Source organism: Salvelinus sp. IW2-2015, linkage group LG36, assembly GCF_002910315.2.
Source record: "Salvelinus sp. IW2-2015 linkage group LG36, ASM291031v2, whole genome shotgun sequence".
Classification (NCBI taxonomy): Eukaryota; Metazoa; Chordata; class Actinopteri; order Salmoniformes; family Salmonidae; genus Salvelinus; species Salvelinus sp. IW2-2015.
In genome coordinates, this window is record NC_036875.1 from 11,319,519 (window position 1) to 11,335,617 (window position 16,099).

The window sequence follows — 16,099 nt, forward strand, 5'->3', positions numbered from 1 at the left end:
TGCTTATTATAGGAGTTATTTTGATAAATTATTAACAGCTATTAACCTAAAAAAGGTTGTGATGACAAAACAACTCCTACAATAAGCAGTAAGAACTGAATGTCAAATGTCATGTTGCGCCAGAAGATTATCCTCTGGCCACCTCCCACTTTTCAATATATGCTAAACTGATTTGCAGTTCTCAATATATGTTCTATAGGTAGTAAAAAAGCCTGGTAGTATACATTATACTGTGTTCCTGACACTTATGATCTGTAAATCACACCTCAGTGCTCGTTACTTTTAATAAATTAGGCCTGTACGGATAGGCAAGTAATAGTTACTGCAGCTGTGTCTGTAAACTTTCTCTGTTCCCTTGGCGAAACAGTGCCACTAAGCGTTACTGTAATCTGAACTCCATCTGTGAGTGTTTGGTTCAGGAAACTTTGCACGCATCCCTGCAGGWTATGCTGTTTTATGGGCAGGATTCGTTAAAAGTGGAAATAGGTGCAGACAAATGATCAAATAATTCTATTTAGGCCTATAAGAAACGTAAGAAAAAAGAACACACCATGATCTTATGTTGTGTTACCTAAAACAACTGGTAAATCTATGTTTACACCACGTGTGATCCAATTGGCTCGTTCTGCTGTATCTGTTTCACACATTGAAGATGAAACCCTTACAAGCTTCAACAATCAATGGTAGTGGCCCCTTTCTTGACATTTTAACTTGTGAAATGCAAGATGACAGCCATCTGACTGACTAATACCAGGGTCATCCTAAGTGGGATATAAACTCGGCAAAAAAAGAAACGTCCACTCACTGTCAACTGCATTTATTTTCAGAAAACTTAACAAGTGTAAATATTTGTATGAACATAACAAGATTCAACAACAGACATAAACTGAAAGTTTCACAGACATGTGACTTACAGAAATTGAATAATGTGTCCCTGAACAAAGGGGGGGGTCAAAATCATAATTAACAGTCAGTATCTGGTGTGGCCACCAGCTGCATTAAGTACTGCAGTGCATCTCCTCCTCATGGACTGCACCAGATTTGCCAGTTTTTGCTGTTGAGGATGATTACCCACTCTTCCACCAAGGACCTGCAAGTTCCCGGACATTTCTGGGGGGAATGGCCTAGCCCTCACCCTCCGATCCAACAGGTCCCAGACGTGCTCAATGGGATTGAGATCCGGGCTCTTTGCCTGGCCATGGCAGAACACTGGACATTTCCTGTCTTGCAGGAAATCATGCACAGAATGAGCAGTATGGCTGGTGGCATTGTCATGCTGGGGGTCATATCAGGATGAGCCTGCAGGAAGGGTACCACATGTGGGAGGATGATGTGTTCCCTGTACGCACAGGTTGAGATTGCTTGCAATGAAACAAAGTCGATGATGCTGTGACACAATGCCCCAGACCAGGACGGACCTTCCACCCCAAATCGATCCCGCTCCAGAGTACAGGCTCAGTGTAAGCTCATTCTTCGACGATAAATGCAATCCGACCATCACGCCTGGTGAGACAAACGTGACTCGAGCTGCAGTCTGCGTCGCGACGGTGTGTTTGTGTCATAGGCGAGTTTTAGCCGGTGATGTCTGATGAGGACCTCCTTACAACAGGCCTACAAGCCCTCAGTCCAGCTCTCTCAGCCTATTGCGGACAGTCTGAGCACTGATGGAGGGATTGTGCGTTCCTGGTGTAACTCGGGCAGTGTTGTTTTGCCATCCTGACCTGCCTGCAGGTGTGATGTTCGGATGTACCAATCCTGTGCAGGTGTTACACGTGGTCTCCACTCGAGGACGATCAGCTGTCCGTCATGTCTCCCTGTAGCGCTGTCTTAGGCGTCTCACAGTACGGACATTGCAATGTATTGCCCTGGCCACATCTGCAGTTCTCATGCCTCCTTGCAGCATGCCTAAGGCACGTTCACGCAGATGAGCAGGGACCCTGGGCATCTCTCTTTTTTGGTGTTTTTCAGAGTCAGTAGAAAGGCCTCTTTAGTGTCTAAGTTTTAAGTAAACTCGTGACCAATTTGGCCTCCGTCTGTAAGCTGTTAGTGTCTTAACGACCGTTCCACAGGTGCATGTTCATTAATTGTTTATGGTTCATTGAACAAGCATGGGAAACAGTGTTTAACCCCTTTACAATGAAGATCTGAGCTGTTCTTGCCATAATATGGACTTTTACCAAATAGAGCTATCTTCTGTATACCACCCCTACCTTGTCAGAACACAACTTGGCTGAAACACATTAAGAAGGAAAAAATTCAACAAATTAACTTTTTAACAAGGCACACCTGTTCATTGAAATGCATTCCAGGTGACTACCTCATGAATCTGGTTGAGAGAATGCCAAGAGTGTGCAGAGCTGTCATCAAGGCAAAGGGTGGCTACTTTGAAGAATCTCAAATATATTTAGATTTATTTAMCACTTTTTTAGTGACTACTGATTCCATGTATGTTATTTCATAGTTCTGATGTCTTCACTATTGTTCTACATGCAGAAAATAGTAAAAATAAAGGAAAACCCTTGAATGAGTAGGTGTGTCCCAACTTTTGACTGGTACTGTAACTCAAGCAAGTATTTTTTTTATTCCACAAGTATTATCAGATCAACTGTTTTGTACATATATTTATCAGACTCAAGTTACAAATGCTGGTAAACACTCAAATACATTTAGTGACATTTTTTTCACAAAAGTAGTGCACTGGGCCTTTACTAGTGCTGTGTTAGAGGACTGATATGTTTTTATTTATTTTTTATTTAACTAGGCAAGTCCGTGAAGAACATTATTATTTACAATGACGGCCTACCCCGGCCAAACCCTAACCCGGATGACGCTGGGCCAATTGTGCGCCGCCCTATGGAACTCCCAATCATGGCYGGTTGTGATACAGCCTGGAATCGAACCAGGGTCTGTAGGGACGCCTCTAGCATTGAGATGYAATGCCTTAGACCACTGTACCAATCGGGAGCCCCCATATAGATGTCTTCAGTGCAGGCACAAAAAAAATCACAGCACCCCAAGTCGCTCTGGATAAGAGCGTCTGCTAAATGACTTAAATGTAATGTAAATGTACTTCCCACAGCTATGCATACACAATTTAAAGCTGCAATATGTAACTTTTTGGGCGACCYGACCAAATTCACAGAAATGTGAGTTATTGACCTGTCATTCTCATTGAAAACATGTCTAAGAAGTGGTAGAACTGTTTTATATGTGCACTATTTCTATGCTTCCCGTTTTGAAGTTTTATTTTGTCTTTTACTTTCGGTTTTGAACAACCGCTTCAAACAGCTGAAAATACAGTATTTTTGGTTATGGAAAATATATTTCAGAGCAGTTTAGATGATACAATGATTCTCTACACCAGGGGTATCAAACTMATTTCATGGAGGGCCTAGTGTCTGCGGGTTTGRGGTTTTTCCTTTCAATTAAGACCTAGACAACCAGGTGAGGGGAGTTCATTACTAATTAGTGACCTTAATTCATCAATCAAGTACAAGGGAGGAGCGAAAACCCGCAGACACTTGGCCCTCCGTGGAACCAGTTTGACACGTGCTCTACACTATACTTGCTTGTTTTGTCACGAGGTTTTACTTACTGTCTCCAGACAGTACCACTGAATAATTTTCCATTTTGAAACTGCCCTCGAGGGTATAATACGTAATGCCCTGCCGGAGAGTGTCACACATTTCATAAACCAGGGTTGTAGTAACAATGTCTAATTGCTGACACAAAAAAAGCAACATTTGGGGAAAAATGGTATGTCATGGTATGTCATGAAGGTCATGCATAAGCGGATAAAATGTCAAGGGAAATAAAGGGCTACAGTTTACGCTTTTTTTTTTGTTATTTCATGAAATGTTGCCCCCAACACACTCATCCAACTGTCATGACATTGCCTGCTTGGGTATTGCAAACCCCATCCCCCTCTCCCTGCCTCTCCCTTTCCTCCTTCAACCCATGCTGTGATCACAGAGAGATGTCGTAAATTCCTGAGAATCTCCTCATGGCCAAACAGTATTAGGGAGAGGGTAAAYTTTCAGGACAAAGAGGTTTCTTCYACCTCACAGAACTTGAGGTAYGAACGGATTTCATGTTCCGGAGGAGGTATGGAAGATCGGTGAAGAGTCCAGCTATTAACATGTCCGTTTGTYCCCATGTGGGAAACTCATGAGAGACTGTGGGACTACATTACCATACCGCTGTTTATATAATAACMTCAGATATGAGGTTTACATCTGTTTGTTGTATAAAATGAATGAGTGAGTATGATACTGTTTGTATAATTGTGTAATATGATTTTGGACTGTTTAATGAAGAAAAATACAAATCCCTTTTGTATTTGAACTAAATCCAAGGACCGCCCCTGAGCCCAGTACGGGTCAAACATCCAAGGACAGCCCCTTCCTGCTATCTGAATAAAAGCCAACTCTGAGAAATTACCATTAGACCATGTTTATCCTCGATGGGGAGAACGAAGGTTAAGTACCATTGCTGAATCTTTAACCATACCACGTGGTTAAACTCTTAGACGAATAAGAACAAGTCTTTGATATTGACTACTAGTCTGCAGCTAGGAATTCGGTATCATTGAACGCGAAGAAAGACAACCGCCGAAACATCCATTCTATAACGAATGTCACTCTGAACTATCCACAATAACCGAGACAGAAGGAACTCCAACCAAAACTAACTTCTCTCCAACGATCAAGACRACACACAATGAGCGTAAATATATATATATTGATTGCAATTGTTCCCGAATGAGTGAGCGTTCATGTGTAAAGGATTAGCATGTCAATTGTTATAATTATGAACTCTGTAGTGACTTCTTGGTCTAACGCCAATTTTTCTTTGTCTAACAAGCCGCCATGCCGGTTCAGCCCACTAGGGCATATTTCTCAATTTTTAAGTTTGTTTGTTTGTTTATGCATTTCTGTGAATTAATTAGTTAGTAATAAATAAATGATTTAAGACAATTGATGTATGGATGACTCATAGTGAAGACCGGGTTCGTGCAGATAATCAACAATTTACGACGTTTGGAATGAGACTAACGTGAGGTAAAATAAATAAATCATTAATCAGAAGACTATTGATCAGATATGAAAATATCTGAAAGGTTATATTGGGAAATTATAACTTTGTAATCTGACTACTTTCCCTGGTGCCCTCGAATTCATAGTTAATTAGTTACGTTATTACTCAGTTGATCACTAATTACAGGAATCTTTGATAAAAACTATAAGTCTTCAATTTAATGATAGCAAAGACACGACACAACATATTACTACTTTACTCAAACATGATCTACATTTTTCTCTCTTAGCGAGTGGATTATTTACTTGTATATTTAAAAAACAATTATAGATCTAACGTCATTGGAATATATCTACAACTTTTTCTGCATTTCAATTTTTTTTATCAACTTACCACAAAATCATTTGTTGAAATATCKCAAAGTTGTGATGACACAGAGGACATTTTTTGTTGAACAAGAGCAGTGTCGGCCAGGGAAAGTGTTGGKGTGACATCTTGTGAAGTATGGGGGGGCAGTTACCCCCTAGTACCCTACAACCCATTCTTTACTTCATTTCAAACTCAAGTTTTTTGTTGTTTTGATTTATTTGACCATTTTAAAACATAGTACAACCACACGTGGATACAGTACAATACCATTCAAATCATTGAGGATGGCACAAAAAAGTTTTAAAACGTATTTCCATTGTGGTCCTCATGAAAATGCATGAAAACAAAATATACACAAAATTATAGCATGAAAACAAAACATCTCAAATACATCTCATCAATAGGAGGAAACCGTAAAAGGAATGAAATAGATTACCATGTATTGTTCATTGAAAACAATTATACTTTCTTTAAGTCTGCAGTTTTAAATTATTTTGCCCGTAAACCATTTCTTAAGGGTTTATCTTAAAATACCCTAGCATAGCATAGGAATGGATTTTAAATGGTTTGTTACACCATTCCATTCCTTTGCACCAGTGTTAAGGAAATAGCTTTTTTCCAGCCATGCTTCTATAGCGCAGCGTTCTGATATTGGCAACTCTGGCTCTGGTGTGATGGCTACGAGAGTCTCTAATGAAATGAAAATAACCAGACAGGTAACTGGGGGCAAGGTCATGTACAACTTTAAAAACCATCAACAGTTTGATCTACACCACTATGCTATATTGTATATAACCAACCTTGCTGGTCACCAGGACGGGCAACACTGGAATACCCCTGACATAACATAATCAATACCGGGATAAGACAGACAAAGCCTGCAGGCAATGTGATAGAATGAATAAGAAATAGGTAGCACAGGCCGTTGTGAAGAATAGCTTACTCCTACGGCTATGCTCTGGTAGAAGGGATTATAGTGTAGGCATGTAGGGCCTAAAGCAGTGTTACTCACTATTTTTTGTAAGGGGGCCACTTTGGGTTGAGACAATCATTCAGAGGGCCGCACAGATCTTTAATTTGTTGTACTTTTTCTTCCAATATTATCAATTGCATGCAATTGATTTGATGTACAGCACATCACAAATACAGTATATACATACACACATCAAATAGGCTGCATCACATGTGTAAGACCCATATTAAGGGTTACCTCAGTAGTTGGATGAGTGAAAATGTCCCTTCTGCTCCTTGACTGAATTCATTCTAAATGTATAGTCTGTTGTTGCTATCCTTGTAAGGCAATCCAGGTGTGCAGTGATCAGTCAGTTTCTATGTTTTTGTTTCACAATGTTCATTGTTGAAAATGTTGCTGCAAATGCATAAGTGCTGACAAAAAATGATGTCACCTTTTGTATACACTGCTTCAGAAGTGGATACTCTGTGTCTGACACAAGGCTCCAGAAATGGGTAACACCTGATCTTAGTTCACCTTGCAATGTGTCATTTGCCTGCAGCTCCACTGTCTCACTCTCTATTCCAGCACGGTCAGGACAGAGGGCTATGATGACGGGTCAGAGATGACACTGGTACATGAAAGGGGTTCTCAATGAAGTTGAAAAACTCCTTGACTCAAACTCCAACTTCAACTCTTCCAATACACGCACAAAGGCATCATAGCTAAAGTGTTGCAGTATGTCTGGGTTGGATGTGGTGACTGCTCTTGAGTTTTGGGAAATGAACAAACTGTCTGTCAGGTATGAACAGTGTGGTGATTTTATTTTGAAATGCTGTGACCACACGTAGCATTTTGCCCGGAGTTTTAGCTTTCCCCTGGAGCTGGAGATTCACCGTGTTCAGGTGGAAGGTGATGTCAGTTTTTTTTAAACAGCTTTAAATCCACTGTGGATCATCCAGCTCTAACTCCTCTCTCCCCTTGCTTGCAACAAATTCACAGATTTGAGAGAGGAGAGAGAGAAATCTTTTCAAAACTCTGCCACGAGACAGCCATCGCACCTCATTGTGAAATATCAAGTCGCAGTATTCTGTCTGGTATTCCTCCAGCAACTCGCGGAATTGCCAGTGATTCAGTGCCCTCGCAAGATTAATGTTCACCACACGCAYGACTTGCTGCATCACATTCTGTAAGCCACAGTCTTTAAATTTAGCCACAAGTGCTTCCTKATGGGTAACAGGACATGGTAATGTAGCACAGCTCATTGGGGGAAAAAATGTCAAATGCGGTGTTATATGGAGGGTGTAAAGACATAAGCACTGTAGRATACAAGGGCTCAAGCATCCATCATAAATGAGGAATGGAGGAGACCGCATTTGCCAGCTCACAAATTAGACCACTGGCAGAAATCATGGGCAATACGGGRAAATTGGATCTGAGGGCAGTCAATGACACTGAAATTCCTTTTCTGGGTTGGATGGACATTTGTTTTAGTTTGCTTGATCCCATTTCACTGTAAGGTTGTAACTGTTGTATTCGGCACATGTGACAAATAACATTTGATTTGAAGGTCAAGGGTCAGCCCCTAGCAGAGTGCAGTAAAGACTCAGATGGTAATCTCTTACCAGGTTTCCGGGAATATAAAACAGCTTACTTCTTCAGGTTAACAGCCACTTGTGTACCCTGATGATACTTTAAAGTTSTGATCAGAATTGACCTGCTCTGCCCTTCATAGTCAAATGCATATACAGATGCCGTATCTGTAATGAATACTCAGGGAGAAAAAGGTGTAGATTCACACGCAGAKCGCGGTAGGTGTTTATTTCACCTTCACAGAAGGCAGGAACCGTGGTCACAGGCAGGCAATGGTCATACACAGGTAGGCAAACAGGCAAGTGAATCATAACTAGGACTGAAGGCTATAACTGGTTCTCACAAGCGTGCTAGGAAAAGGCTTAGTAGAGTCAAAACGAACAATACCTCACAAAGGCACAAACAGAATGAATTGAACTAAATAAGGAGCTGATGAGACCAGGTGAGTAATTAACACAGGTGAAATCAATGAACAAAAATGAAAGACAGGGCTACGTTCGAGAACACAAAGAAACAGGGCTACGTTCAARAACACAACAGAACAGAACACAAGGTTGACTAAGAAAATAAATGTAGAACCTTACAGTGTCTTAATTTGATAATCCTGATGTTGTTGCAGGAATYTTCCTGTACAGCAGGACATGCAAACTTGTAGTGTATTCTAGGTTTAAAAAGGCTTGTAAAGTTTGGAATTTCCACGTAAAAATGTCAGACTTGATTTGCCCTTTCAAAAAATGTATTAACCCATACATTTTTCCCCCATTAATTATAATTTACATAACAATGTACATTTGCTGTTGCTACAGGATTATATTCCTCCTGTGTGAAACTGTCTCAAATCAAGATATGGCATCTGTAAGAGATGTAACATACAATGAGTATACCAAACATTAGGAACACATTCCTAATATGGAGTTGCACCCCCCCCCCCCCCTTTGCCCTCAGAACAGCCTCAATTCGTCGGGGCATGGACTCTACAAGGTGTCAAAAGCATTCCACAGTGATGCTGGCCCATGTTGACTCCAATGCTTCCCACAGTTGTGTCAAGTTGGCTGGATGTCCTTTGGATGGTGGACCATTGTTGAAACTTATGTGAAACTGTTGAGCGTGAAGAACCAGCAGTGTTGAAGTTCTTGACAAAAACCGGTGTGCCTGGCACCTACTATCATACCCCGTTCAAAGGCACTTAAATATTTTATCTTGCCCATTCATCCTCTGAAAGGCACACAAACACAACCCATGTCTCAATTGTCTTAAAGCTTAAAAATCCTTCTTTAACCTGTCTCCTCCCCTTCAGCTGCACTGATTGAATGCTGTTCATTGACTAYAGCTCAGTGTTCAACACCATAGTGCCCACGRAGCTCATCACTAAGCTAAAGACCCTGGGACTAAACATCTACCTCTGCAACTGGATCCTGGACTTCCTGACGGGCCGCCCCCAGGTGGTAAGGGTAGGCAACAACACATCTGCCACGCTGATCTTCAACACTGGGGCCCCTCAGGGGTGTGTACTTAGTCCCCTCCTGTACTGCTTGTTCACCCACAACTGCGTGGCCAAACACGACTCCAACACCATCATTAAGTTTGCTGACGACACAACAGTGGTAGGCCTGATTACCGACAACGATGAGACAGCCTATAGGGAGGAGGTCTGAGACCTGGCAGTGTGGTGCCAGGACAACAACCTCTCCCTCAATGTGAGCAAGACAAARGAGCTGATCGTGGACTACAGGAAAAGGCRGGCCGAACAGGCCCCCATTAATATTGACGGKGCTGTAGTGGAGCGGGTCGAGAGTTTCAAGTTCCTTGGTGTCCACATCACCAACRAACTATCATGGTCCAAACACACCAAGACAGTCATTAAGAGGGCACGACAACACCTTTTCCCCCTCAGGAGATTGAAAAGATTTGGCATGGGTCCCAGATCCTCAAAAGGTTCTACAGCTGCACCATCGAGAGCATCCTGACCGGTTGCATTGCCGCCTGGTATGGCAACTGCTCGGCATCTGACGGTAAGGCGCCACAGTGGGTAGACACCTTGTAGAGTCCATTCCCCGACAAATTGAGGCGGTTCTGAGGGCAAAAGGGGGTGCAACTCAATCTCAAGCTTCCTGCCGTCCAGGATCTAAAAACTAGGCGGTGTCAGAGGAAAGCCCCCAAAAATTGTCAGAGAATCCAGTCACCCAAGTCATAGACTGTTTTCTCTGCTACCGCACTGCAAGCAGTACCGGAGCGCCAAGTCTAGGACCAAAAGGCTCCATAACAGCTTCTATCCACAAGCCATAAGACTGCTGAACAATTAATCAAACGGCCACGTGACTATTTACATTGACAYCCCCACCCCCCTTGCATTTGTTTTGTACACTGCTGCTACTTGCTGTTTATTATCCATGCATAGTCACTTCACCCCTACCTCCATGTACAAATTACCTCGACTAACCTGTACCCCCGCACATTGATTCGGTACTGGTACCCCCTGTATRTAGTCTCGTTATTGTTATTTTATTGTGTTACTTTTTATAATTTATTACTTTAGTTTATTTGGTAAATATTTTCTTAACTCTATTTCTTGAACTGCATTGTTGGTTAAGCGCTTGTAAGTAAGCATTTCACAGTAAGGTCTACACTTGTTGTATTCGGCGCATGTGACAAATAAAGTTTGATTTGATTTAAAGTGGATTTAACGAGTGACATCAATAAGGGATCATAGCTTTCACCTCGATTTACCTGGTCAGTCTATGTCATGGAAAGAGCAGGTGTCCTTAATGTTTTGTATACTCAGTGTATATATTTATGAGGTGTGTCTGTCATTGAGGGATATCATTGCTCCATGGTACACAGCAGAATAGGAACCTTGCTCACTCATGTGTATATATCCATGAATCCCAACTTCAATACGTGCAAGTTAAGTTTGTGGATTTATCCCAGTTCACTACAGTCTGACTGTGCTATTAACCATTGTTCACATATCCCTAGTTCCCTACGGCTCATTACACAAAGCTTAGCTGCACTGAAATGAAAAAAGAAGACATCTCAGTCTGGAGGCTTGAGGATTTTGACCAAACAGAACAAATCAGCAAAAGCTGACACAATCCCAAAGTTTTTTGAAAGAAATAAAGTCAAACATGTATTTCTGGCACTCCTCGCAGACTCAGCGGACTATGATAAGCTCTGCCATCTATGAAAACAACTTGCAAACCTTTTGCTGACAAATTTAAGACTGTTTGAGGCAGGTTCATTAACCCATTGATTACCATAGGACAGAGGCATTATCCACACACAATGAGGAAGACCAGATGAGCTAAATTCTGATCGCATGACAACCACTGTAGGATCCGTTGGTGTGTAAGAGKGAAAGTTTATTGGTCCTTAAGACATCAACACTTCCTCCCTTTTCCTTTAGCCTTGTATTTAGTCAAATACAGATGGCAGGGATGGAGTTACATTACGGGGGTTGAAATTGAAATCCATTTTTCAGTTTTGTCGTGGCAAACTGTAGAGCAAAGGTTTATACAGATTAGTTACCCATACATTATACACCACTCATTAAAATCATGACTTCATGCAACCAGATCAAAAGATATGAGATGCTTGGAGGCATCTTTATAATGTCAACAGTGCTGAAACCCAACCCCATTCGGCCCTCTCTTATAAAGGAGGAGGGAGAGGCTCAGGGGCTCACAGACACACTGGGTTCAGGATGTCTATCACTGCTGCTACACACTCAGGAAGCTAACTGGAACCTTCCATCACTGCTGTTCTTCTCTAACTACCTGCACAAAACCAGCATTTTGGACATTGCACAAGCCTACCTCACCTGGATCTGCAGCWCGCAAAAAAGGCTTTGGATTGTGAGTCTTCAATGGAGTTTTGCTCAGTAAAAAGACAATCTGCCTATATGCATTCTTAAAAATGAAATAGTGGGAAGGTGTCTGATACAAAATCTTAACATTTCAGATTAAAAACTAGTGCTACTTTATTTTAGATGAATCTGATGACTCGTTGTGCACAAATCTTATGCACAAATATAAATGTTCAAATACTCCATGTTGAGCAATCGTGTTGTCCTCACTGAACATGAAGTAATTTGGTAGATAAATAACACGGTCCCGTGTGGCTCAGTTGGTAGAGCATGGCGCTTGCAACGCCAGGGTTGTGGGTTCATTCCCCATGGGGGGACCAGGATGAATATGTATGAACTTTCCAATTTGTAAGTCGCTCTGGATAAGAGCGTCTTCTAAATGACTTAAATGTAAATGTAAAATAAATCATGTAGATGGTTGTTTAAATGTAAAAATTCTCCAAACTTTATCCTTGGTTGTCTCTCTCTGCTGGAGGGACAATGCTGTTCCCTACTGTGACCTGGTTCCTGTTGGTAGCAGGGCTGTTGGGTGTCTGGGCTCAGGACTACTATGAAGAGAGAACAGTGAACAAGAGACCCAGGGGCAGGGGGGCCCAACTGCAAGCTGCAGCCATTGCAACTAACGTGCAAAAACATAACGGACAAGGTATGAGGGGGAAAAACATTATATTTTTTATAGTATAGTTGCTCATTGCAAACAGTTGCCATTTCAAACAGTGAGATCACCGATGTCTTATTATGTCGCATTTCTGTGACCATAATTCATCAATCSAATAGAAATCAAAATTCCAGCTAAACAAGAGGTTGAACATGCACCATAAAATCCCATGTTTGGTTAACACAGGTGAAGACAGTAGATAGATATCTATCCTATGAGCGGATCTCCTGGGATATACTACTGTACCTGCTATGTTCCCAAGGAGTTGATATCCTACGGCATTTTCACTCTATGTCATATTAACATGATTTAGCTTGGTCTTTCTGTCCATGTGAGAGATGTAATGTCAAGACAAAGAGTTCATTTTAGATAGTGTTTTTGGCATTTTGACGTGACTGTCATAACTTTGAACGATTGCACTCATCTAAAAATGAGTGAAGATAGAAAACACAGGAACTCTTTATTTGAAGGGCACCTACATAAGTACTTCATAACACATTCATAACCCACAATGACAATTTTTTATAGAATAGCCTCTTGGTGCAATTGTGTGTCTCTGACTCGTCTTCACATGAACACAGCCATTTCAGATGAGGACTGCGGTCTGGAGCTTACCTTTCTGCTGGACAGCTCTGAGAGTGCCAAGGAGAACCATGAGCAGGAGAAGCGCTTTGCCATGGATGTGGTGGACAGGCTCCAGGCCGCCCGTCTGCAGACGGGCCGCAGTCTGAGCTGGAAGGCGGCCCTGCTGCAGTACAGCAGTCACGTCATCATCGAGCAGACCTTCAAGCAGTGGAGAGGCACTGACAACTTCAAGTCCCACATCACCCCCATTGTCTACATCGGCCACGGCACCTACACCACCTACGCCATCACCAACATGACCAAGATGTACCTGGAGGARTCCAGCCCAGGCAACATCAAGGTGGCCATGCTGCTCACTGACGGCATCTCCAACCCCAGGAACCCAGACATCATCTCAGCTGCCACTGACGCCAAGAACCAGGGGGTTAAGTTCTTCACGGTGGGCATCACCCGTGCAGCCAACGAGTCAGCCAACGTGGCCCAGCTGCGTTTGTTGGCCAGTTCTCCTGCCTCCCGATACCTCCACAACCTGCAGGATATTGACATTGTGGAGAAAGTCCTCAAAGAAATTGTGAGTATGATCTGCCTTGCATTGCTTCTCAAGAAACACAATGTTGGTTAGTGATGATGACACAATGATACAGTTGTGATTTACATGTAATCAGAGTTGAATTACACAAAATGTTGCAACCAAAATCATCTCATGAGGGGTTTTTAACCCTCATACTACGAACTACCATGTTTTACATACAACCTAGAAAAAGCAACAATCATAGCAAAAAATATACTTAATTCTTATCAAAATATCATTAGACATGTAAATAATGTTATGTTTTTTTTTAACCAAAACAAACCAAAATTACAGTTAATTAGCATATTCTGTAAAACAAAAATATAAATGTTTCCCTTAAATAATGTACAAAAAAAGTTTAAAAAAAAACTGATTTACCATCATCTGATTGTAGTATCATTTAGTTTTTAGAATTATGAAGTAAATACACATTTTGTCATAATCAAAAAGCATGCCCAAATCCTCAGTCACTTAAAAAAAACAAATGTTATAGCAACCCAAATACCATAACAAGTTGCACATATAGAATAGTGGATGATATTATAGGAATTCTGGTATTTATATAACGTTTCCCGTAAAATATTTGTTTAAGAAGAATACACACCAATACAGCACTATGTGTACATTCAGAGGGTAGCTGGTTCTATAATACAGTTCTGCCAAGTATCCATACCGCTGACYGACTTTTATGAGCTGTTTTGACTGCAACTAGGCATACAGTATATGTAAGGTCATTTGGATTTTGTACATGGTCATACCTAGTTATAACCAGTTATAACCATAGCCAAATACATAAGGCGCTTCATTTCTGCAGAGGATCTGTCTATCTGTTCAAAATCACTGATACAGGTCCCCCTCCACCCTCTGAGGATATTTCATATTATATCTCCAGAGAATCCGAGATTCAAATAAATACTTTTTTAGATTTTCCCTAGAATAACTACTTTTCGGAGAATACACACCAATACAGCTCTTTGTGTAGATTGAGTATATCGGAGTTCTGTATTGCAGTTCTATCAAGTATTTATACCATTGGCAGACTTTTTATACCATTTCCAGATTTGTATATGCCAAAAAATAAGGTAATTTTGGTTTTGTACGAAGTCATAGAATACGTGGTATAGAAAAGTACAATCTTAGGCGAGTACATGGAGAGTTATATCTCTGCAGATGATCTGACTATCTGGTCAAAGTCACTGATACAGGTCCCCCTCCACCCTCTATAACYTGGATAACTTGTTATTATGTCTCCAGAGAAATCTAGATTCAAATAAAKGTCCTATCTATCAAATTACTATAGGCGGAATTAGGTGTGTTTGGCTGTCGTGAAAATTACCCCAAAGGACTTGCATTTTTAAGTCTATATGGATGCAGAAACACTAAACAATTATTTAGATTTAGATTACTAAGAACAAGTTGATTGACAAAGTCATGAACATTTTGAAGAATATTTTTTTTTTTAATTCCTCTGCGGTCAAAATGGCTCCAGACTGGAGCCAGAATGACTGACATTCCACAATTCTTAGGTATACAAATTCAAGAGACTGTAGCAAGATAATGAATGGCTATGGATGAGAGCCATGGGTTTGGTATTTTGTTCAATGAGCAGACAGCTGTCTTACATTTCTCAATAGAATTGCTGCTTACCATCTCTATACTGTGAGTGCATATCCCATGGGCTTTACWTTGACTGCTATGCTTCATGGGATTTCTCAATAAGATTAAACACAATCTTTTGTGGTCGCACCTTACATTCCTCTGAGTGTAAACAGTCAGGGTGCTTTCAGTGATACTCTTTTATCACACCATTTGGTTTGCATTTGTCTCATTGGTATTACAAGGGACTTTCTACACATGAATTTATTTCAAGTGGCAACATAGCCAAACAGAGCTTGGCACAAAACCATAATTCTAGAAACCCCCAAAGTCACTTGGACTCAGACACCAGGATTTTCAGTCTAGTTTATACACTGTCTAGTTTATACACTGAACAAAAATATAAACGCAACATGCAACATTGTCAAAGGTTTTACTGAGTTACAGTTCATATAAGGAAATCAGTCAATTGAAATACATGCATTATGCCCTAATATATGGATTTCACATGACTTTGAATACAGATATGCATCTGTTGGTCACAGATTCCTTTAAAAAAAAAAGTAGGGGCGTGGATCAGAAAACCAGTCAGTATCTGGTGTGACCACCATTTATTTGCCTCATGTAGCGCAACACATCTCCTTCGCATAGAGTTGACCAGGCTATTGATTATSGCCTGTGGAATGTTGTCCCACTCCTCTTCAATGGCTGTGTGAAGTTGCTGGATATTGGCGGGAAAAGGAACGCGCTGTCGTACACGTTGATCCAGAGCATCCCAAACATGCTCAATGGGTGACATGTCTGTTGAGTATGCAGGCCATGGAAGAACTGGGACATTTTCAGCTTCCAGGAATTGTGTACAGATCCTTGCGACAT

General features: G+C 41.2%; 1 protein-coding gene across 1 annotated transcript in view; it reads left to right on the forward strand.

The window, feature by feature from the left end:
* The first annotated feature begins 12,270 nt into the window (after nucleotides 1-12,270).
* The window catches only part of col28a2a (collagen, type XXVIII, alpha 2a), a 28,890-nt gene continuing 25,061 nt past the window's right edge, over nucleotides 12,271-16,099 (forward strand). Inside the window, exons 1-2 of the mRNA XM_023981819.2 lie at nucleotides 12,271-12,459; nucleotides 13,053-13,627. Coding sequence (XP_023837587.2) covers nucleotides 12,294-12,459; nucleotides 13,053-13,627 — 741 coding nt within the window. The 5' untranslated portion in view covers nucleotides 12,271-12,293. The remainder of the gene's footprint in view (nucleotides 12,460-13,052; nucleotides 13,628-16,099) is intronic.